At 39.3% G+C, this 21,664-nt stretch overlaps 2 protein-coding genes and 1 long non-coding RNA gene across 8 annotated transcripts in view; 1 reads left to right on the top strand and 2 right to left on the bottom strand.

Annotated features, from left to right (window-relative positions):
• Positions 1 to 1,961: 1,961 nt before the first annotated feature.
• On the bottom strand, positions 1,962 to 6,510 carry RPL24 (ribosomal protein L24). Its single transcript, XM_006208031.4, has 6 exons — positions 6,398 to 6,510; positions 6,193 to 6,268; positions 5,574 to 5,684; positions 3,171 to 3,307; positions 2,688 to 2,751; positions 1,962 to 2,084 (listed from the first exon to the last, which is right to left on the bottom strand). Exons 1-6 carry the CDS (start codon positions 6,400 to 6,402, stop codon positions 2,004 to 2,006), a joined length of 474 nt encoding a protein of 157 aa, XP_006208093.1. The 5' UTR covers positions 6,403 to 6,510; the 3' UTR covers positions 1,962 to 2,003.
• A 34-nt stretch (positions 6,511 to 6,544) lies between these two features.
• Positions 6,545 to 21,664, top strand: part of CEP97 (centrosomal protein 97) — a 36,663-nt gene continuing 21,543 nt past the window's right edge. Inside the window, exons 1-6 of one of the 6 annotated variants that reach the window (XM_072965985.1) lie at positions 6,545 to 6,800; positions 7,416 to 7,523; positions 8,929 to 8,976; positions 10,382 to 10,561; positions 19,246 to 19,407; positions 20,164 to 20,322. In XM_072965985.1, the coding sequence (XP_072822086.1) occupies positions 10,511 to 10,561; positions 19,246 to 19,407; positions 20,164 to 20,322 (372 nt within the window). In that variant the 5' untranslated portion in view covers positions 6,545 to 6,800; positions 7,416 to 7,523; positions 8,929 to 8,976; positions 10,382 to 10,510. Of the gene's footprint in view, positions 6,801 to 7,415; positions 7,524 to 8,701; positions 8,977 to 10,381; positions 10,562 to 17,399; positions 17,529 to 17,820; positions 18,306 to 19,245; positions 19,408 to 20,163; positions 20,323 to 21,664 lie in introns of those variants that run through there. The other 5 variants (XM_072966002.1, XM_072965978.1, XM_072965992.1 and 2 more) reach the window with 5 other exon arrangements.
• Positions 10,517 to 17,494, bottom strand: LOC140697752 (uncharacterized). The gene is made up of 4 exons (XR_012075067.1): positions 17,316 to 17,494; positions 17,098 to 17,228; positions 13,840 to 13,897; positions 10,517 to 11,623 (listed from the first exon to the last, which is right to left on the bottom strand). It is a non-coding gene; the product is annotated as an uncharacterized lncRNA (long non-coding RNA).

Below are 21,664 nucleotides of genomic sequence, written 5' to 3'. Positions count from 1 at the left end.
CGTTTTGCTGGAGCTTTAAAACTCTGGGCCAACCCTTTCCTCTCCCAGCCCTGTTCTGGCGGTGCTGCGTGAGGCTCTGTGACCCCTGCAGATACAAGTGAGGACAGATGTCACATCAAAGCAGTGCGTTCCAAAAGCAGGATGAGCTGAGTCGCACGATAATTGGGGGTGGAGATTGCAGAAAATTTCCAAACGGCAGGGGTACTTGGGGCGCTTGAAGATTCTAGCTGTGTTAAGCGTGAGCTCCCAGGCCTACAGACGCCTGAGGCTTATTTAGAGTCACTCAATCCTCAGATAGACTGCAGCTGGGGGAGGGAGGAACAAGGTGGAGACACACCCATCCCCCCCATCGGGTGGGGCACTCAGACTGGATGTCTAAATCCACGCTCCAAGGGATATATATGTGCTGGGTCAGCACCACCAGTTTGGCTGTGAAATAGTATTCATTTAAAACTAAATTTAATGTACACAGATTCAAATTAAAAGTAAACAAGCTGTGGACTTGGCAAGAGAGCTAAATTTTAAAAAATTCCCCCACACCCGGATCAATTTGTCAGAAGTCATGAAAGCACTGACAAGTCCCCTAATACTTTAATTTTCCTGTGCCCTTTTCCCAATACAGACGTGTTTTAATAAAATGCTTTATGGGTGGCCCAGTTGTCTTCCTGAGCGAAGCTAAAAGTTGCTGTCCTATGAGAACAGGTATTTAGCGTTTATATCTAGGTCCTCCTGGGCTGCAGACTATTCAGGACTCAAGGGTAATCAGAATGGTAGTTACATTTTGACATTTAGACGAGAAAAGCAATGCTTTACGGGGTCATTTTTTGGTGGCCAAAAGAAGGCATGTTGCCCTGTGTTCAAGCTGAGTATTTTGATTGTTTAAAGCTTTCCCTTGAACAATCACAGCTATTATGACCTTTTTTCCCTTGTAATTTCGTTTTTAAAAATTAAAGGTGGTTTTTTCCCAAGCAAAATCTTACTAAGCATGTCAGCCAGTCAGCACAACTTGCATAAGTTATTTTATGTTATCTTTTTAGTTTTCAAGTCTTCAAAGGGACTTTTTTGTTATCCCCAACACCTACACCAATGCCTGAATTTAACATGCGCCAGAACTGATCATTAATCCCTTGGACAGAATGGAGGTGGGGGGAAGTATTGATGTGGAGATTTTACCTTCACCTAGTATTCCTATGTATAAACGAATGTTTCTCAAGACAATGTGGCTTGTTTATTGTTGTAACTTTGTAACTCGGATTCGTAAGATGATCTTTTTGTATAAGTGCAAGCCTGTTTGTAACATTATTTTCCTTATCACGTTTATATAAGACTTAGAACTCTTGAACATCAGCAGGCTACTCAGGCACTTTTACAATTTTAACTATGGCTCTGTTAAGCTCTCAGCTCAAAAAACTTTGGTATTTTTCTAAGTATACTCTGCTCAAGAAGTTTTAGTCTTCATTTAAGCTTATTTTCTGGATGCCAAGAGTAGATTACACAGCTGATAGTTTTAACTCAGCTATAAGCTAATGGTGAAGAGGTGAGATACTAGTGAACCAAAGGCAACCCCGGTATGAAATAAATGTGTCTATCATGGAGAAGGGTAAGTTAAGAAAACTCATTAGAAAGACTTACTTTCTGCACAGAACTGACAAAACCATGCCTTTTAGCCATCAACCTGGACTAAAATCTCTGCAACATCCTAGTACCTATAGCCGTGTAAACAAGTCTGCGTCGTGCATCCTTACAGCCTCAGCTGAGCAAAGCTAGCATTTAACCATGTACATCTTACTTCATACCATTTTGCTTAACATCTTTCCATCTAAGAGGTGTACATCAGGATGTATTATTTCCGACAAATGAACTCTCTAAAAAATATGTGGCTGTTTAATTCTTAACTTTGTAGTTCAGCTTTTACCCTGTTGGAAAGACATGGCTTTAAGAGTAAAAATTCCACCACAATCTAGTCATAGTGAGATCTTTATTTAAAAATCCCATTTGCCAACTTAGCGTTTTCCACCAACTCGGGGCGCAGAAACCTTCACAGGCTTCACAATCTTTTGCTTAGGTGCCGCCTTTGTGGGAGCCTGTAAAAAGATAACATGTTATGTGGCATTATTCCATATGGGTTTTTTTCTCAATCACTCCTCTCTTATGCCCAGATTCTGTTTGTATCCTAGATTGCTTTCCTAATATTAAGAAAGCTACTCGAAAGTTAAAGGTCCACCTTTATATGAAATATAAATAAAAGACAATCAAAGATATCACAGACTGAAGAGTTAAGAGACAAATAAATGTAGTGTGGGAACCTGAACTGCATCCTAAGGACAGAAAAAGGACCAATGTTAAGTTTCTAGTTTTGAAAATTTTACGAGTTATCTAATTTATTAACACTGAGAAAAGCTGCATAAACTTTACCATTAAAGCTAGAGTTATTTCAAAATGAACTTTAAAAAATTTTTATTTTCCCCTTTCCAATTTCTTTTTTAGCAGTAACAGACTCATTTGGCTCTAGCAAAGGGACCGCTCTGGAGACCTGAATCACTCACCCAGAAACCAGTTATGGATATCATTTCCATCAGAGTTTTGCACTAAATTCCTTAAACTGAAACTCCCATTTGCCACAGTTTGGATTAAAAAAAAATTTCCTGTCATTTTAAATGAGAAATCCAAGACAATCCCACAATTACCTTTGCAGCAGCCATTGCTGTCTTTTTAGATGCTTGCTTAGCCTTTTTTGCTTCCTTGGCAGCCCTGTGGGGTTAAAAATAATTTAAGCAAGGCACTTTGCTCCTTAATGGAATGGCTTATTAACAAGACATTAGTCTTTTGGGAAAGTAGAATTATCAGATTCCTTCTGCATCTGCAATTATTTGTAGGATAAATCCAAAGGATTTGTTAACAAATGTCCTTAACCACCAAGTCAGCATAACACTTATTAGAAACTGTACAGCACCTTTATATAATTGCATATAGAATTTCAACAAGTCATTTAGACTATATTATAAACATCTGTATTATTAAACCTGAATATTTACATTTGACAATCCCTATATAGATGCAAGTATCAAAACACAAAATAACATCAGATAAAGATTCCTGTACCTAGAAACCCAAACATAACCTAAAATCCACCCCCAAAGCTGAAATGCTCGTAACGAAGGCTTCCTCACCTGATAGCCTGTTCTCGTTGAGCCTTCCTAACTTCAGGTTTCTGATTCCTCTTTGCCATTATATCAGCAAGAGATGCACCAGTTATGGCCCTCTGGAATTTGACTGCACGGCGAGTTCTTTTCTTTTGAATTTCTTCCTGCAGAACGAAAAGATGGAGCACACACTTAGAAACCTTGCTTCGTGAATGTGGGGGAGAAAGTCTTTTAAGATTTATATGTATCCTAGTCCACCTGGGCTGCTATAACAAAATACCAGACTATAAAGAAATTTACTTCTCATAGTTCTGGAGGCTGGAAGTCAGGGTACCAGCATGATTAGGTAAGGACCCACCTCCTATTGTAACTGTATTATCACATGTCAGAAGGAGACAAAGGAGCTCTCTCTTGGACCTTTTTAAAAATAAGGGCACTAATCCCATTCATGACAACTCTGCCCTCAGGACTGTATCACCTCCCAAAGGTCACATCTCCTAACCATCACCTTGGGGATTCGGTTTCAACATAAATTTTGGGGGGAACACAATTCAGACCATAGCAAAATTCCACCAAAAATAATTCATGTAATTATCTGAAATATTTACAAATTAAAAAAAATATATATATATAAGACTGCGATATGCAGGTATTTTCCCAATATGGTTTAGTTAAGTCATCTATTACAAATCCTGGTCTTTACTACTTCATTTAGAAAGACAAAAAGTTAAACTCTAAGAAAGGTAACTGAATAGTACTTTAAAAATTTTTTAAATAAGACTTTACAATAAAGAATTTATCAAAAAACGGGGGTGAGGGTATAGTTCAAGTGGTAGAGCATATGCTTATTAGCATACACAATGTCCTGGGTTCAATCCTCAGTACCTCCTCCAAAAATAAATTACACCCCCCAAAATTAATAAAATAAAAAAAGGATTTATCAAAAAAAAAAAAAAAAAAAAAAGAGAGAGATCAAACCTCAACTCATCTATTTTGCTTTTACTCAAAGTACTGGCCCTGGGAGAAACAGTCAAGTTAGAAAATGATTTAAGACAGGAAAGCCACCAAATGTTAGAAATTGTTGGAGAATCAAGACGAGTACAACTGAAACAGTTACTGCCAATTCTACATTGCAAATCTATACTGCAGGGCTTATGAGAAAAAAGACCTTGCAGTGCACCTCTAAGTCCAAGAAAAAAAATGAAATATACTTTAGCAATAAGTTGACCACTTTAAAGCCTTTTTAAGTATGTAATTCAATGAAATTTAAGTATATTTGCAGCATTGTACAACCTCCAACAATTCCCTCCATAACTTGTTCATCATCCCAAACTCTGCGTCTATTAAATAATAGTGTCCCATCCCTCACTCCCTGCTAGCCCCTGGAAACCTCTACTTTGTCTTTATGAATTTGCCCACACAATGTACCTCATAAGTGGAATCATTACAATATTTGTGTTTGGCTTATTTCACTTAGCATCTTCAGGGTTCACCCATGCAGGCTAGTTGTCAGCTTTTAATGAATAATACTCCACTTTTTGTATATAACACATTTTGTTACCCATTTATCCATTGATGGGACATTTGGTTGTTTTTACCTTTTGGCTATTGTGAATAACAGTGCCATGAACACCGCCATGTAAGCTATCTGTGTAAGTTCCTGCTTACAGTTCTCTTGAGTATATACAGACCTAGAAGTGGAATTGCTGGACATATGATGGTAATTCTCTCTAACTTTTTGACAGTGTCAAACCACCTCCACACTGCCTGCACTATCTTACATTCAGCAATGCGTAAGGGCTCCAATTTTCCCACATCACCAACATCTGTAACCCCTCCCCTGCTTTAGGATAATAGCCATCCTACTGGGTATGCTACATCCACTTTTAATTTAAAACTTTCCTTTCCTCTGAACTCCCATAATACCCAGTAATGTCTTTCACCCAGGAGGTGCTCATTGCCTCCTGAATACTCTGTCACGGCACTCAAACCCTTTCTCAAAAATCTCTTTCATCAAGCTAAACGTCCACTTTAAAAAACACATCCAGTCTTCAGAACAAACTAACGCTGGAATACTCCACAATGTTACCTACATTAGGAATAATTCTACAAGCAGTATAACCAAAACCAAGTTTCCACTCACTGGAATACTGTAAACACTTCCACGGTGCCCTATAACCCAAGTAAGCTTAACGTCAACTTATCTAACTCTGCAACGGGATGCTTTCAAATTTCAACTCGATATTTTTATTGTTAACCTAAAATGTATAAGGAGGCACTGTTTACATCGATCATTATCACTTCACGGTTTGCTGCTTTAGAGTTCGAGTATTTTCACATACTCTCATTTAATTACAATTTTACAGAGCAGCAGCTGATGCTCAGTTTCAACAACTTTAGACCAAAAACATCAAAGTGCATTTCACCTACCGATTGTCCCTTTTTGTGCTTTCTTCTGTAGAGGACAGTCCAGTTGATCTGCCGAGGATTCCTCTTGGAAAGGAACGCCGACTCACATTTTGCATTAAGGAATTGGAAAACCTGTCGTGACAAGTTCAAAGTAGGAGTCTGAACTTGAAATTCTTAGTAAACTAATATTCTAGTTCTATCCTCTAATTTTGTAAAATTAAGGCCCACAGAGCCCAAAAGGTTTTTGCCACAGAACTGTCAAAAAACTGGCTTTGCATCTGATCCTGTCTTTTCTCCAAAGTAGACAAGCTTCATATCGAAGGGAAGGGTGGAGTGCCAAATTCTGGGAGGCATCTAGCTCCTGTCCTTCCATAAAACAGCCACATACCACGGCGGCCCACTTCCCTTACACCGGAACATTAAAGCTGCACAAGCTTCTAACTTACGATGTGATTCACACTCGATCAAAACTCAAGCCTCACTTACAAGCTTCTGATCCTAACAACCATTGCATACAGGATCCCCTCGGAGCAAGCCTCTCAGGGACCAAGAGTGATGTGGTAAAGGATCCCGCCCAGACCGAATAAGACCGGTCTTTCCTTAGAAGCACAAGTAGCATTTCACCCATGCGGCCTTTCACCTTCCCGTCTGTCCTGGCATAGCGCCTCCCGTGTCCTGGGTAGATCTTGTACCCGCTGAAACTGCACAGCTCGACCCTGTAATGAAAAACGAAAGCCCATTAGATGGGGAGGGGTGTCCTCGACAAGGAGAAGCCATGTCTGGGAAGCCGGAGAGGCACTCCGTCCGAAGATGGAAGAGGATTGGGACCGAGGGCCCCTGCTTACTTCATGGCTGCGTAGGGGCCGAGAGAAGGGAAAATGGCGAAGAGAAAGAAAGAATCATGGGAAGACGCCTTATAAGGTCGTGGAAAGCAACCTCCTCCCACAATCCCCTTCCGCAACCCCGGCGCTCTGTGATGACGTCATCTCGCCTAGGCAACAGATCTAGCGTTCCCCAGAGGCCGCCTTCCTCCGGAGTGATTGCCCTGGAGACGTCAAGGCTCTCCAGGCGATGGGGGAGTGACGGTCACGCAGGCAGGCAGGCCGGCAGGCAGTTGGTTTCCGAGTCATTCTGTCTCCTACATTCATGTGTCACAGAGCCGTCGTCCTGGTGCAGGGAATGTGAACTGAAGAGAAGGGGGTCCTCTCTCTCTTATAGTTCAGTGATGCACGGATGAATACTGCGCAGGTAAAACTGAAAAACTTAGTTTGCCTTCCATGTTGGCTCGTTTCCTTAACTAACAAAAGTAAATTGTAATAATTTACTAATTTGTAAAAAAAAAAAAAGTAGTGATACCTGAACTGCCTCCCGGCCGTGGGAATGGAATTGTACTCGATGGCGTTTTGTATTCATTGTAATTAACATTCATTGAGTGCTTTCTCTGTGCCAGGACTCATGCTTAATTGTTTGCATACATTAATTCATTTAGTTTACGAAAATCCCTATTGAGCGCCGAAGTACTGCGGAATGACGACTGCCGGTGGGGGGAGGAGCTCGTTTGTTGGGCTACTGCCTACTGCTAGCGGAGAGCGGGTGGTTGCGCTAAGGATAAAGCCCTTGTCTGGAGAAGGCAGCTGTGATCGGGCCCGGGGGAGGGCCAATGCCTTGATCGCCTGAACCCTTCTGTGATGCTAGATACTTAAGCATATGATGGGGAGTGGAAAAGGCGAGGCTTGAATTGTGTAGGAAGCTGGAGCACTTGCCTATGAAACAAATAAAATGATTGATTTATGCTGTTGTTGGGGCCCAGAGCAGGCTACTCCAAAATGTGCCTCAATGCCATATTGGTTACTTTGAATTCAGGTTACTTAAGAAATGGCGGATGCAAGAGGGATACTTTGAACCTCCTCTCCGTCCCTCTGGAAGCAGGACATAAATCTCCATAACTCCCTCACTATATTGTACCAGAAGGTAAAAAGACATCATTATTACCATTATTACCAGAGGTAGGGAATTTGGGGGGAGAAACTTGTATAAACAAACTTTCATACTTCTTTATTAATTTACTACCCAAAGCCCAAAATTTGCTACATTCCTTACTAATTAAGCACCCAAAGCCTAAATTTCTTTGTCTTGTCAATTCCTTTCAAATGTGTTGTTTCTTTGTTTAAAAACTATAAAAGCTGCCTGCTTTATCCACTTCTTACTTAGGACTCATTTTCTACAAGACCTCTTTGCACACAAATTAAACTTGTTTCTTTTTCTCCTGTTAACCTGTTGTGTGTGAATTTTATTATTAGTCCAGCCACAAGAACTCAAGATGGGTAAAGTAGGAGGTTTCCCTCTCCCCGACACTCTCTGTATAAGCAACTTACCCTAAAAAGGTTCTGTAAGTAGGTGGTTGAAAAGCCTTGGAAAGTTCAATAAGCTGGTTGACTAATCTTAAGAAAGCTGCACACTTATGTTGGAAACACTGTCAAAAATGACTTAATAGAGATCTGAATGGAATTGCAAAACCTTAGCAAAGGAATTTGACAGTCTGATCAGCTCTGACCAGCTGTTGAGAATATCTAGTATACTTAGATGACTTTGTCTAAATAGACTATAGGCAGATGGATAACTCCGGCTGAACTTAACTCTGACATCCATCCAACTTTCTTTGTTTTAAATTACTGCTGATTAAACTATCACCTAAAAAACAAATCTTTCTGGAATAGTCCTGGCTTCTACAAACTCCAAGGCACAGCTGGATGTGAGTAGAGGGTGGAGCCAAGATCTCCTGCAGGAATTCAGACCTGTTTACTCCACAGAACCCCAGAATTTATGGTCCTGTCCCACGTATTTTGGAAGATTTTGTTCTTTTGGTCTTTGAATTATGTTTGTTCTGACCAGCTCTGTGGAGGAAGATCAGGAAACTGAGTCCTCAGGATTTTAGCTCTTTTACTCTTTTCTGGAGGGCATTCTGGAGCTGGCATTTCAGAGTTCTTTGTAACACATTGCATTTATCACGCCTTAAATTGTGTTCAAACACTCTTAGTATAAGAAGAAATTATACAGAAACCCCTAAAAGCATTTTATGTGGTGCCATAAAACAGAGTGTCCAACACCATCCATAAATTTTTACTGACTTTATTCTTCCTCTTTTACAGGCAAAAGGCTCAGCTGCATTTGATTTTCTTTTATGTATTTATGAAGCAATACTGAACCAAAGTTGGTGCTCTCTGGGCCTCTAAATACTTCCTGAGAACAGAGCATTCTCTTCACTGTTTCTTCACCTTTTATACATACTCGCCTGCTGTATTAGTATCCTGTGGTTGCTGGAACAAATTACCACAGATTTGTTGGCTTAAAGCATCGGAAATGTGTTCTTTTGCAGTTCTGAAGGCTGGAAGTCTGAAACCAGTATCACTGGGCTGAAATCAAGGTATTTGTGCTCGCTTCAGAGGCTCAGGGGCAGAACATGTTTCTTGCTCTTCTGGTTTCCACCCAGATAAACCCTTTTGAATTCCTAACCCATAGAAATGGTGAGATCATTAATGTTTCTTGTTTTAAACTGCTGTGTTTTAGGAATAATATGTGAACATAGCAATAGATAATTAATGCAGGAGGTAAGGAAATTGTGAAGATGGAGACTTGGTGAATAGTGGTATTTGTCAAAAGAGGACTGATAGGAGGAAGGAGCGTGTTTGTGAGGGAAAAGGTCAGTTTGGGAAAGACCAGGTCAGTGTACCCATCAGATGTTATGGTGGAGCTGTGTGGTGGGAAGATAAACAAGTTCAGAGGAGTGTTTGGAATAGGATATATCTTAGGAGTAATGGACCTATAGGTGATAGTAGAATATGGGGGATAACATCACCTAGTGTCACAGGCTGTCTTCTCTGGGAGCACTTATTGAGACTGAGTTTAAAATAAAAGAAACTTATTAGGGGTCAGGTCCTATGAAAGGAAGATGGAGGAAGCAGTATTAGGCAGAAGGTAAAGACATTACTGGCCCAATTAAACTTCCGTCAACCCTGCCATGAGCTCTGGAACAATCATTGCCTGTCAGATTATCCCTTTATGAGTCAAATAATCAATTCTCTTTATACCCCCACCTTGCTTAGTCAGCAGATGTGGGTTGCCCCAGAGAGTTTATGAGGTGGTTCTCAGCAGCTGAGCCAGACCCTACTGACAGCTGGAGAATGCTGCTGACTACCATGTCCACTGCTGGGTCACAAGCCCTTGCTTGTAGAGGGATCTGGAGAGTGCATCCTTGTATCTACCACCCCTGGAAAGAGTGGCTAGAGAGAGTTGCAGAAAGGAATTGGGAAGTACCTACATTTAAGGGATAGGGAAATGGAGAAAGAATCTACTGGAAGAGACTGAGGAGATGAGGTCAAAGGAAATAGATAGCCCTGACAGTCATCCCACAGAAGCCTAGGACAAGTTTTGACAGCATTAAAAGTCAGAAACAGTCAAAGACAACAGGAATGTGCAAACACGAATACACACTTTGGAACGACTTAGGTACCAATCTTAGTATTTCCTTCCAATATCATTCTCTTCTCAGGTGTGGGAGGGGTCCTGCCTTTTTAGTATCTACAACCACAGTTCTCAGCAGGCCAATCAATCCCAAGACTCTCAGGCGTTGGCTTCCAGGAGGGCTTTGAAAGGAAGGCCTAGTAACTAGATTAGAAAATAACTAGGTGTAAAAATTACTCAGTAAACACTTACGAAGCTTTCCTTAAAATTCTGAAGCATTATTAAATTTAAAAATTTTAAAACATTCTTTAAAAAAATCTAATCAAGCCTTCATACCTACCTACCAATTATGTGAAATGACTCCATAGGATTACAGTTGGCATCTACAGGATGACTTAACTTCTTCAACATCATGTAAATTGAAAGAAGAGAGAGAGAGAGACTGGAACCTATGAACAGGACGAGCTACATAAAGAATTTGCCAGGCCCAGTGTAAAATGAAAGTATGGAGTCCCTTTGTCAAAAAGCAGGAAAAGATGTCCTTAAAGGTACTAAAATTTATTTATTTCCTTTCTTCTGTAAGCTGTCTCTTGACCTTTCATCATATTTTTTCATTTGGTACTTAACATTATGCCCCCTCAAGGTAAGGACTTTGCTGGGCGGGTGCAGCCCCTCACAGGTAGCCAGGGGCCTGCCTTGTGACTTGACAGTGTGTTTGAATATGCCAGGCCCACCAGCTCTAGGGTCCCCCTCCTTAGAGGCTCTGGGCCAATATACTGTGCCCCAGCAGGGCTGGAAAGCATCTCTTTCCACTGTCCTTCTGGGTAGGTATCAAACCACTTGCATAATGCATGATAGTGCTGCTAGCTTTGGAGAGAGCAGAGGAAGAGGGGAAGGACTGGGTCAGGGGAATGTCAAGCCAGCAGCCCTCTGGAATGCATCCCTAGAAAGAGAGGAGGCTGTAGAGCTGAGGCTCCACGCCCCGGGCACATGCTCTATTGTCCCATTGTACTTCACCTAAAAAAACACATAATCAAAGATAAAATTATTAAGATGTTCAAGGCTGTGACTGCAGAGCATTAAACTCCTGAACAAGGGACACTGTGCTGCTGCACTGACTGTGCAACTTGAAGTTGGCTTGGCCTGCAGATTAGAAAAATTTTTAAGCCTCCTCAACCAATTGCAGTATATGGATTTTAATTCAGGCCTGATTTAACCAACCAAGCTGCAAAGACCATAGGGTAATTTGAATACTGACTGGATGTTTGAAGATGGACTGTTAATCCTTTATGTATTATAATTGTACTGTGATTCTGTTTAATGAAAAGAGTTCTTAAATTTAGAGATACATACTAAATATTTACAGATGATATAGCAGGATGGCTGGGATTTGCCTTAAAATAATCTGAGGGAGGGACTCGTGGGTAAGGGCATGGATGAAAAAATGGTTGACCAGGAGTGGATAATAGTTGAAGCTGTGTGTTGGGTGGGAGAGTTCATCACGACAGTCTGTATTGTTACGTAGTCTTTGAATTACTTCTCCATGATAAGAAGTTTCAAACAGTTACAAAGCATTTTGGATTGAAAGATTAAAGTCCCACATGTCAATCCTGAAAAACAGGAGGAATAAACACAACCTGTAGTATTTTGTAATAAAAAAGGTTTTAAAGAAAAAAACTATACAAGAATGTTTATAGCAGCGTTATTCATAGTAATACAGAAAACACTCCAGGTGCCCCATCAAAGGTGAGTATATAGGCAAACTATAATATGTGTTTATACAATGGACTACTACTCAGAAATAAAATGGAGTAAACTATTGATTTATACATCAATATGAGTCCCCAAAACATTATGCTAAGTGAAAGAAGCCTTATCCCCAAAAGTGCATACTGTATGATTCTGTATGTATCAAGTTCTATGCCATACAATGGCGGAAAAAAATTCAGAACAGTAGCTGCTTCTAGGTGGGAGAGGAAGGACTGAATGGGAAAGGGTATAAGAACTTTCCATGTTAAGGGTAATGTTCCATGTCTTTATGGGTTTGGGGTTAATTAAACACAGTCAGTCAAAACTCAGTGAATGTTCACTTAAGATTTGAGTATTTAATTGTATGTAAATTTTACTTAAAAAAAAAAGAAACTAAATAAATACTGAATACTAGTTAAATACTTGTTGAGGTATATAGGGGGAGGTCTACAGACACAGCAAAAGACCAGATGGCTGGAGGAGGGATAGATGGATATATATATGATAAAATAAGTATACCAAATGTTGATAAGAGAATCAAAGTGGGTTTATGAGTGTTCCCTGTAAAGTTCTTTCAAATTTTCTGCATGTTTGGTAATAGTTCATAATAAAATTTTGGATAAATAAAGGGAGCCATCTTCTGGAAGAAACTGGTATTACTGATTGGCTCAAAAAGGCAAGAGGAACGAAGTATGGCGCTTATAAAATTCTGAATGTAGTAACTGCTTATTACTGTTCACACTGTTGGTTATCACTCATGTGCCCAGCTGTCTTCTTTGGCTGGAAATCTTCCTCCAGTTTACTGGCTAAGTTCCTACTCAGATTTTATTTCTTCTAGAACAGAGGTTTGCAAATAGTGTTTTAGGCTTTGTGGGCTAAGAGGAAATTGAGAATATTTATATAGGTATTTATATAACAAGAGAGAAAACCAATTTCTATAATATGTTCATTGATGAAATTTAAAATGTAATTTTAAATTGTAAATTTAATATTGAGTATGTTTTTGTAAAACAGATCTACTAAAGAGAAAAATGAAATTCTTTTTTGAGGAGGTCCCAGGAGGATAACATTTCTCTTAGGGTTCAAAATTGTTCCTGATCATCAAGATCAACTGCAAATGTTTATCTGTTCATCCTGATCTATAATGAGATTTTACAACTTTCATCTTTAAAAAATGTCTTTGCACCCTGACAAATACTGCCTGCAATCCAAGCACATATGGTTTAAATTGAGCATATTAATGTCTTGGATGGCAGTTACAGAAATATTAGACTATTCTCCTGATATTTTCCTTTTAGCATGTCAGATTAATTATTTCCAACTGAAAATTAAGTGAAAGCTCCTCAATTGCACAGTCAAGTTGGTCTTGAAATAGGGAAATTTCCTTTGCATTTGCATTAAGGTCTCTACAACACTGTTAAAGCTAGTATGAACTCGAAAAATTTAGCCACTGTAAATTTATATGAAATTTGACAGCTTCCTTTTTGTTTTAACTTGCGAAAAAAATCATGTTAGTGATTATCAAAATGACTTTACCACAGAATAAGTTTTGTATGTGAGCGCTGCATCGTCATTAAGTCGAGTTCATGAAGAAGCATCATCACATGATCAAAATTAGCAAATAAGCAATAAACGAGTCCTAAAGCCATTCAGTCAGTGTTGCATAATAGTGGTTAAGGGAAGTTCTCATTTGGAAAAATTTCAGTCTTGGCCCCAAGGTAAAAAATTAATAAATAAAATGATAGCACTAATAAGTCAACAAATACTACGTGGTAGGGCAAGTCAGGATATTCAGCTGCTATTTCTGACAAAAATTCTTGGGCTGACAATGGTAAACCCACGAGAACAAATAAGTTTATCACTGACACTACTGGCTCAACACATGGTAGATTCAAATGTTTTCCACAAAAAACCTGCTGATTAATAATACAATGATGTTATAACCATAGGCTTTACACCTTACATTTTCACCAGTGTTGTAAATCTGTCAAACTAAATCTTTTTCTACTTTTTTAAGTAACAGATTCCACTTAGATGTACTGAATTAGTGTTTTCACTTCTTTAAAAATATTCTCACCTGTTTCATGCAACCTATTCATAGAGGCTAATTCTTCAGTCACTTCAAATGTTGACTCCTTGAATAAATAGGAACAAAGGAGCAGTTTCAGTAACACCTGTCATATTAAGAGCCAAGGAAAACAGTTCAAAATAATTTGCCTCCACTAAATAATTTAAATTAACTATTGATATTGTTCCCAGTGTGCACAGCACTTTAAGCAGCTGTTCTCACCTAAGGCTAATGATCTTAGACAAGTTTATTTTTTCTAGATACATTTCTTCACCTGCTGCAATCAAATATTATTTGCTTACCATACCTTAAGTAAATAACTTTCCTTGCTTGGCTAACAAATGAGCCCCTTGGAAATTACTTTGCTTGCAGCTTAGTTTTATTTCTTTTTCTCTCTCTCTCTCTTTTGTGAAGAAATTGCACTATGATGAGATATTCTATTTACAGTTTCTAACTTTTCTGTTTTCTGTGATTTGAGAATATTGTGAAGACTGCTTAGTCTAGTCATGTATTGTTTTAGTACATACAGGTTCATTGCATAATAAACATAATGCTTCGTCATCTAATTTGTTAACAAAATAATCCACAGTTCACAGTACCTTAAAGATGGAATTTTTTATGCCTACATTTTTCCTTTTTTGTTTGACATGATAGGTATATGCTGGTAATAAAAAAAACAACAAAATGTCACAGTATGCCGATATACATGGCACTTGAAATGCTTTCAAGTAAAAATATGTTACTGTGATTTGTAGTGTGCAACAGCAGTATGAAGTGCCACACGTGGTCTCAGTCATGAGGACTCTTGTAGTGTAAAGGCCGCCATAGACAATAGGTGAATAAATAAGTATGGCTGTATTCCAATGAAGTTGTATTTGTGGACACTGAAATTTGAATTTCATATAATTTTATGTGTCATGAAATATTATTATTATTTTGAAATTTTTTCCAGTTGCTTAAAATGTAAAGACCACATTTAGCTGTAAACTGAACAAAGGCAGGCAGCAGGCTGGAATCAGCCCACAGGCTATAGTTTGCCAACCCCTGCAAGAGAATTATCTGTGTAAAGTAGGCTTTTGAATTTATTATTTCATTTGAGGACATGGAGAGGAATTGGTATTTTAGTTTAAAGAGGTTGTTTTTCATATTCCTTCTGTATTATAGACTTTGTGTTGTAGCTAAGTGTGAAAATCGTAGTGATTTCAAAGTTTTGAAAGTACTAGTATTTTTTTTTAAACCACGTCCCCACAAATTGGAATAGCGTTGAAGTCCTGCATGGATCCAAGGAGCACTTTTTATTTTTTAAATTTTTTTTAGAGGGATAATTTGGTTTACTTATTTATTTTTTGGAGGAGGTACTGGGGATTGAACCCAGGACCTTGTGCATGCTAAACATGCACTCTACCACTTGAGCTATACCTTCCCCCCAAAAGTAGTAGTTTTGAAACTTTAAAACTTCAAAGTTATCAGTATATTAATTTCTTTCAAATATAAATACTCATCCTAATTAGAAAATCTCCTTTGTTTGTCAAGATAAATTGCACTATCCACAAATGTTGTTCCTGTCTCCTGTCTACCTAGTCTCTTGACTTCATGTTATCTAAACTTGTACATAATACTCTGAAACTGCTCTGTAAAAGGTTACCATCCACTATTACAAGTCTCCTTCCTGCCACTACTCTACTTTTCAGTTCATCCTTGTTTTATGAGCAGTTTAACCTTTCTAAAACAAGTTGCATTCTTTCAGTCCCTCAGTCAAATACCAAATGAAAACTAGTGGGAAGTAGTGTGAGACCAGATTATGGTGGCCCTTAAAGTTGAATTTCAAGAGAAGTTTTTGAGGAGGGGATTAATATGATAAAAGGTATTGTTTCACTTAGATCATGCCAGTAGCAGTGGGCAGATGAATTAGAGATGGGGAAGATGAGTCAGGAGGATCAGATGTTGCAGAGATCAAGTATAGTGTGCTGATAGGAGGGAAAGTCTTGTGGGACCTGTGCCTGCCAAAAAACGCTACCTTGTTGAGAAGTTCATGGTGTTGGTCAGCTGAATTCTCCAAACTGATTGGAGTGTGCAGGGTTTAACATATATACAAAATGAAGCAATTCATTTAAAGTGTAGCGAACCTGACAAAGCTCTGGTTCTGCTATTGCTGTAAACTTGTAGGAACCTGTAGTTCTCAAGTAACCTCTGGGCCTCCAGGATCTCCCTCCCAAGTCATTATCCTGTAAAACTGGAGGGAATTTTCTGCTTTCCTGAGCTAGAGACTCTCCTCAATCCTCACCAGCTATTCCAGGGAACAAAAGTTAGTAGGAGGCAATATTCAGGCTTGTTTTGTTTTTATACCTACATAGCAAGACTGTGCTTTTTAGATAAGAGGTCTCTTGGTTAAAGGAAAAAAATTCCTAGTGTTAATTCCTTTCAGAACTAGGAAATCTGTCTTCAGACTGAAACAGTGGGAAACAGAGTTAAAAAAAAAAAAAAGAGTTAAGGCAGGTGTAGCCATAGAGACAGGAGGAGAACCCAGGACAGGGAGAATGCACACACCATCAATTGCCTTGAAAATACAGAAGCGTGAGTTACCGCATTTTCCCAAACAGAAATTATCAGAGATTTTCTTTTATATCAGAGATTTTGAACACTGCTGTTTCAGAAAGAGAAAAATTCAGAATACAGATTGCAAGAGGGGATGGAGGAGTGGGTAGTAGAAATTGAAAGCTCCTTTTCTACATTCTGTGGTGCTATCAGGTTATTTTTTCACTTCCTGTGAACGCAGCTGCATTACCACCTGCCTCCACCTGCGGCCTGTGCTGATACCTTTTCATCTTCTACTTCTGATCTGGTTAGAGTCTACCCATTTTTTAAGCCTTAGCTCCGTTTCACTTCCTCCTTCGAGTCTTCTCTGAAGATTATAGTTTCCATTCCCTGAAATCTTACTGAGTTGGTAGTTACAGTCGCGCTAGTTAGCATGTAATAGTTATAGCAAAGTGTAATCCTACTCCCCTCCAGCTAGGCAGTGTAATTTTTGAATTTGGAGAATGTATTGTGAACTTCTTTTGTAAGCTTCCTTGAAAAATTCTAGGTTTATCCTTATTAAATACACCTCCATATCTAAAATTCTGTTAAATAGTCAAGAACAACCACTTTAAAATACTGTATAAAAAGCTCCTATTCCAGCAGACTTTAAATAAGTTTTCAAATAAAATGTATCCATTTTGACTATGTCAACAAGATCGCCTATAGCAGAGTTGAACACTTTGCACTTACACAGAATTTTCAAAAGAAGGGGCAGCCCCCCGTTGCTGGAAGTCTCAAGCAATGAGTTCTTAAATTTGGTCTGCACTGAGTAGAGACCTTATAATCAGCCCGTTGATAAGAGTGTCAAATTTCCAAAACACCTAGAAAAGGGAGTGAAGTGATCATCTAACAATACAGTTTGCTCGTCTGCCAATAAGAGTGTTGACCAAGGTTCCTCCTAAACTCACTGCGGCTCAGATTCTAACCAGGGTTTTGCATCGTTGGGCGTAGGCAGCCGATTGGGCCGTTTGGGAGCCGTGCACCCTGGGAGCTGTAGTTTCTGGGTCCCTCCTCCCGCCTACAAGCTCCACAGAGCAGCCGGAGGACGGTTGCTTGGTATTGTTAGTAAGCGGGAAGTATGGCGGCGGCGCGCGGCGGCGCGGCTTTGCCTCCTGGAGAAGGTAAGGCGATCCCTACCCCTGGGCCCCAGGGTTTACTGTGTGGAACTGAATTAAATAATTTTCTGGTGGAGAGGAGACAACTGGGTTTGGGGTGCAGTTCTGGACCAGTCCTTTGGATGAGGGGCTGTGGGCGTGCGGAGGCGCGCTGCCCTCTGGGAATTGTAGTCCCAGGGCGCTGCCGGGCTCTCCGGCGTCGCGGCGAGAACCGAGCGGGGGGACTACAAGCCCCCAGGGACCTTTGCGCCACCTGGCGTCCCGCTCCCGCGCTCTTGAGGTTGCTTGGGCGGTGGGTTTCGGGCTGCGGTGACCTTTCTTGGACGTTTACTTTGAGTTCTGGGTGCCCAAGTGAAGACTGCAAGATCTGCCCCTATCCCTTGGATTCCTAGAACGTTCAGGAAAACCCTCTCTCAAACACCTCTCCTTAGATTGACGTTGACCCCTTCTTGGAAGTGTCCGGTGGCCGTTATAAAATCCAGGGGTGATCCGGAGCCCACAATTCTGTCTCCCTCGTTCTGCAGACGGGGTCCTGGGATCTGGTTTGGTTGCTGCCCAGCAGAGCGTGGGGTGTGGATGCTTCTGTGGCCGGGAGCCGAGTTCCTTTGTTTTGGTTACAGCTCGGAGGCTCTGGGTCGAGGGAGGGCGGAGGGTCGAGGCCTGTCTCCACGGCTTAGAACTGGGGCTCATTACCAGGGGGCCGTAACTTTTTGGGAGGGAGGTCCCGAGAGGTTTCTCTACCCTTTGGAATTGCGTGCAGCGGCTGTGCATTTTCCTGGGACGGTGTGTATCTTTGACTAAATTCTCAGAATCCCGTGACCCCCAAATGCTAAAAGCCCTAAGACAGTGGGAAAATGTTGAAACCCTTCAGGAGAGAAATTTCGCGTAATTTTTTCCCGCAGTAATCTTAATCTGGGTATAAATTTGAAATTGGCAGTTTCTCTGGCTCCTCCCCACTCTGATGTCTGCTTCTCTTAAACTCCACCTTCCTAGCCCAAGAAAATTTACTAATAATAGCAGTTAACATTTATAGAGCGCTTTTTACATGAGCCAGACTATGAGTGCTCTTTTTTAATCTAATTTTTTTCCTCTAGAACAACATTGTAAGGCAGGAGTTACCATCATGATCTTACAGAGTAGAAAAAAGTGAGCCCAAAAGAGATCAGTAACTTGCCCAACCACAGTAGTTAATTGGTGGAGCCCGGATTTGAAGATATATTCTGAATTACTTCATCCAATGCTGTGTGCCAGAAATGGGCTTAGTGCTGTTCGTGTGCTTTTTCTTTTCATCCCCATATCAATTTAATGAATTGAAGATATTATTCCCATTTTGTAGATAAATTAACTATAATTTGATTTTCAAAATAGTTTGGGCACTTTACTGTAGTTAGGTTGTGAGCAGATTGGTCTCTATCAAAAGATTAATTCCATTAAAAAAATACTATCACTACTTAGGCACACAATGTGGAAGTAATAGTTGATATTGGAATATGAAGAATTCCAGAGTATTATATCATAGGAACTTGAGTAGTATATCACAAATCTAGGTATAATTTGATATTTCTGAGGGAAAGTGAATAATTTCAATCTATGGTCATTTATAAATCCAATGCTTTAGTTTTAAAATCTTAATATTTATTATGCTCTAGTGTTTTCTAACTCTAAATGTATAGAGTATAATTTTACCCCAATGCTCAGCTGTTGTATTTGTGTTTTCTAACAGTTTCCCTTCTCTTTTCAAGCATCAGTGCTCAATTGGTCAGGGCAGGGGCTGCAGAAATTAAGTCCAAACTTACCCTGTGAAGTTGATGTTCATACTTTGATTCTGGATAAAAATCAGATTATTAAATTGGAAAATCTTGAGAAATGCAAACGATTAATACAGGTAGGTATTGCTATGTGAGGGAAATAGTTACATAAGACCAGTTCATTATTATTATACAAAATAAAACAGTAAAATAACTTAACAAAAAGTACCTCTGCAAGCCTGGAGAGCAGTAAATGTTGCCTTAAGTTTTAAAAAAATTTTTAATAACTAAAATAAATTTATTTAATAAATGAATAACTTAATAAATAAGTTTTAAATTTTAATTTTTACATGACATGATTATTAAATGATGATGTTTAAATTTCTCCTGAAGATGAACACATAATGTACTGCATTTAGAGTAGACTAGAAAAAGAAGCATTTGTTTAAAAAGACAGTATTTTATGTTGGCAAAATATTATGTTGTTAAGATGATCTTGTATTTCATAATGGGGCTAAAGAGTTCATTCATTCAAGAAATGTTTATTGGGCCCTTATGTGTGTGGCATTGTTCTAGATTTTGATGGAGACAGTATGAGGACTCCTTTATTGTCGAACGTACACTCTCAAGTAGTTGCTGTGTTAAAAATGTTTTCTTTTAGTAGCTGAAGGAGGTCTGCTCCACTTTATCTGTATTTTCCATTACTTAGGAAGAACAACAACAAACTAATAGTTACAGTGTAGGATATTTAGACAATATGTGTGAAAAGTACAAATTGGGGTTGTATATTTGGGAATGTTTGACCATATACAGGAATCTTTTTTTACCACCCTCATGTGAAAGTAATATTTATATTTTACTCCTGAGAGTAATGATATGTTTTCATTCCACAGTTGTCAGTGGCTAATAATCGGCTAGTGCGGATGATGGGTGTGGCCAAACTGACCCAGCTCCGAGTGTTGAATTTGCCTCACAATAGCATTGGCTATGTGGAAGGGCTAAAGGAACTAGTACATTTGGAATGGCTGAATTTGGCAGGAAATAATCTCAAGGTGAGTTGTTTCTCTTCTTCTCCTTCTCCTTCTCCTTCTTCTCCTTCTTCTCCTTCTTCTCCTTCTTCTCCTTCTTCTCCTTCTTCTCTTCTCCTTCTCCTTCTCCTTCTCCTTCTCCTTCTCCTTCTCTTCTCCTTCTCCTCCTCCTCCTCCTTCTTCCTCTTCCTCCTCCTCCTCCTCCTCTTTCTCCTCCTTCTTCTTCCTCCTCTTCCTCCTCTTCCTCTTCCTCTTCCTTCTTCTTCTTCTTCTTCTTTCTTCTTCTTCTTCTTTCTTCTTCTTCTTCTTCTTCTTCTTCTTCTTCTTCTTCTTCTTCTTCTTCTTCTTCTTCCTTCTTCCTTCTTCCTTCTTCCTTCTTCTTCTTCTTCTTCTTCTTCTTCTCTTCCTTTCTGTAATTAGGTTTTCTTTTTTTAATTTACATAATTATTTCCTGTGAAAAAGAAATTGAAGCAGTATAGAATGAGTAGAATACAAAAGTGAAAGTACCCACTGCCACTCCCCAGAGATAATTTCAGTTAACATAAACTAAGAAAAAAATCTCATTTTGAAACACATAAAGCAGTAAAATATTCTTTTCAATGTGAACAAAGAATCTATGTTATACTTAGAGAAGTAGATCAAACAGTAGAGTGAAATGTTAGGAGGGAGACTTTATTACGCTGAATTAAGCTTTATGTACATGTTTCATGGTACAGTGGAGAATATACTGTTTTAAGTCAGGAGATCTGAATTCTAGTCTCGCTTACACCACTGAGTAGATCTATAATTTTGGCTAAGTTAATAAATGTCTCTATCATTTTTTGATATGCTATATAAGGAGACTGTATTAAATGATACTAATAGCTGACTTTTATTGAGCATGTAATTTATGCTAAGTACTATTCTAAGCACCTTAACTGTTTTAACTCATCCAGTCTCAGGACAACCTATAATGGGTACAGCCATTATGTTTATTACCTAGATGAGGAAACTGAAGTACAGAGAAGTTAAGTAACTTGCCTAAAGTCACACAGCCAGGAAGTTGCAAAGCCAGGATTTGAATCCAGGCAGTTTGGTTGCAATGTTAAGTTGTAAGCTCTATGCTATACCACCTGTTATGTGTCATCACCAAAGTTTTCTCAAGCTGTAAATATCTAGATGATATAATCATCTGCTCTTAGAGGGATAACGAAGGTGGAAACATGCTATATAACAATATACCAAATTCTCTTGGCACTGCTTCTTTCTTGCTGCTCTGCTTCTGATACTAAGCAGAGGAGACAGGAGGCTCAGCTACAAGGAACTGGGGAAGAATTTCACTTTCTGATTTTGTGTGCATGAAATAATGTGGTCCTTTTCTTGTGAT

Source organism: Vicugna pacos, chromosome 1 (assembly GCF_048564905.1).
Source record: "Vicugna pacos chromosome 1, VicPac4, whole genome shotgun sequence".
Lineage (NCBI taxonomy): Eukaryota > Metazoa > Chordata > Mammalia > Artiodactyla > Camelidae > Vicugna > Vicugna pacos.
This window is presented reverse-complemented; position numbering and strand designations above follow the sequence as displayed.

Coding starts and splice junctions, on each gene's coding strand:
- RPL24 (XM_006208031.4), bottom strand. Junction 2,752..3,170: donor CAACGAGAACAGGCTATCAG/GTGAGGAAGCCT, acceptor TTAACCCCACAG/GGCTGCCAAGGAAGCAAAAA. Junction 2,085..2,687: donor CAGCAATGGCTGCTGCAAAG/GTAATTGTGGGA, acceptor ATCTTTTTACAG/GCTCCCACAAAGGCGGCACC.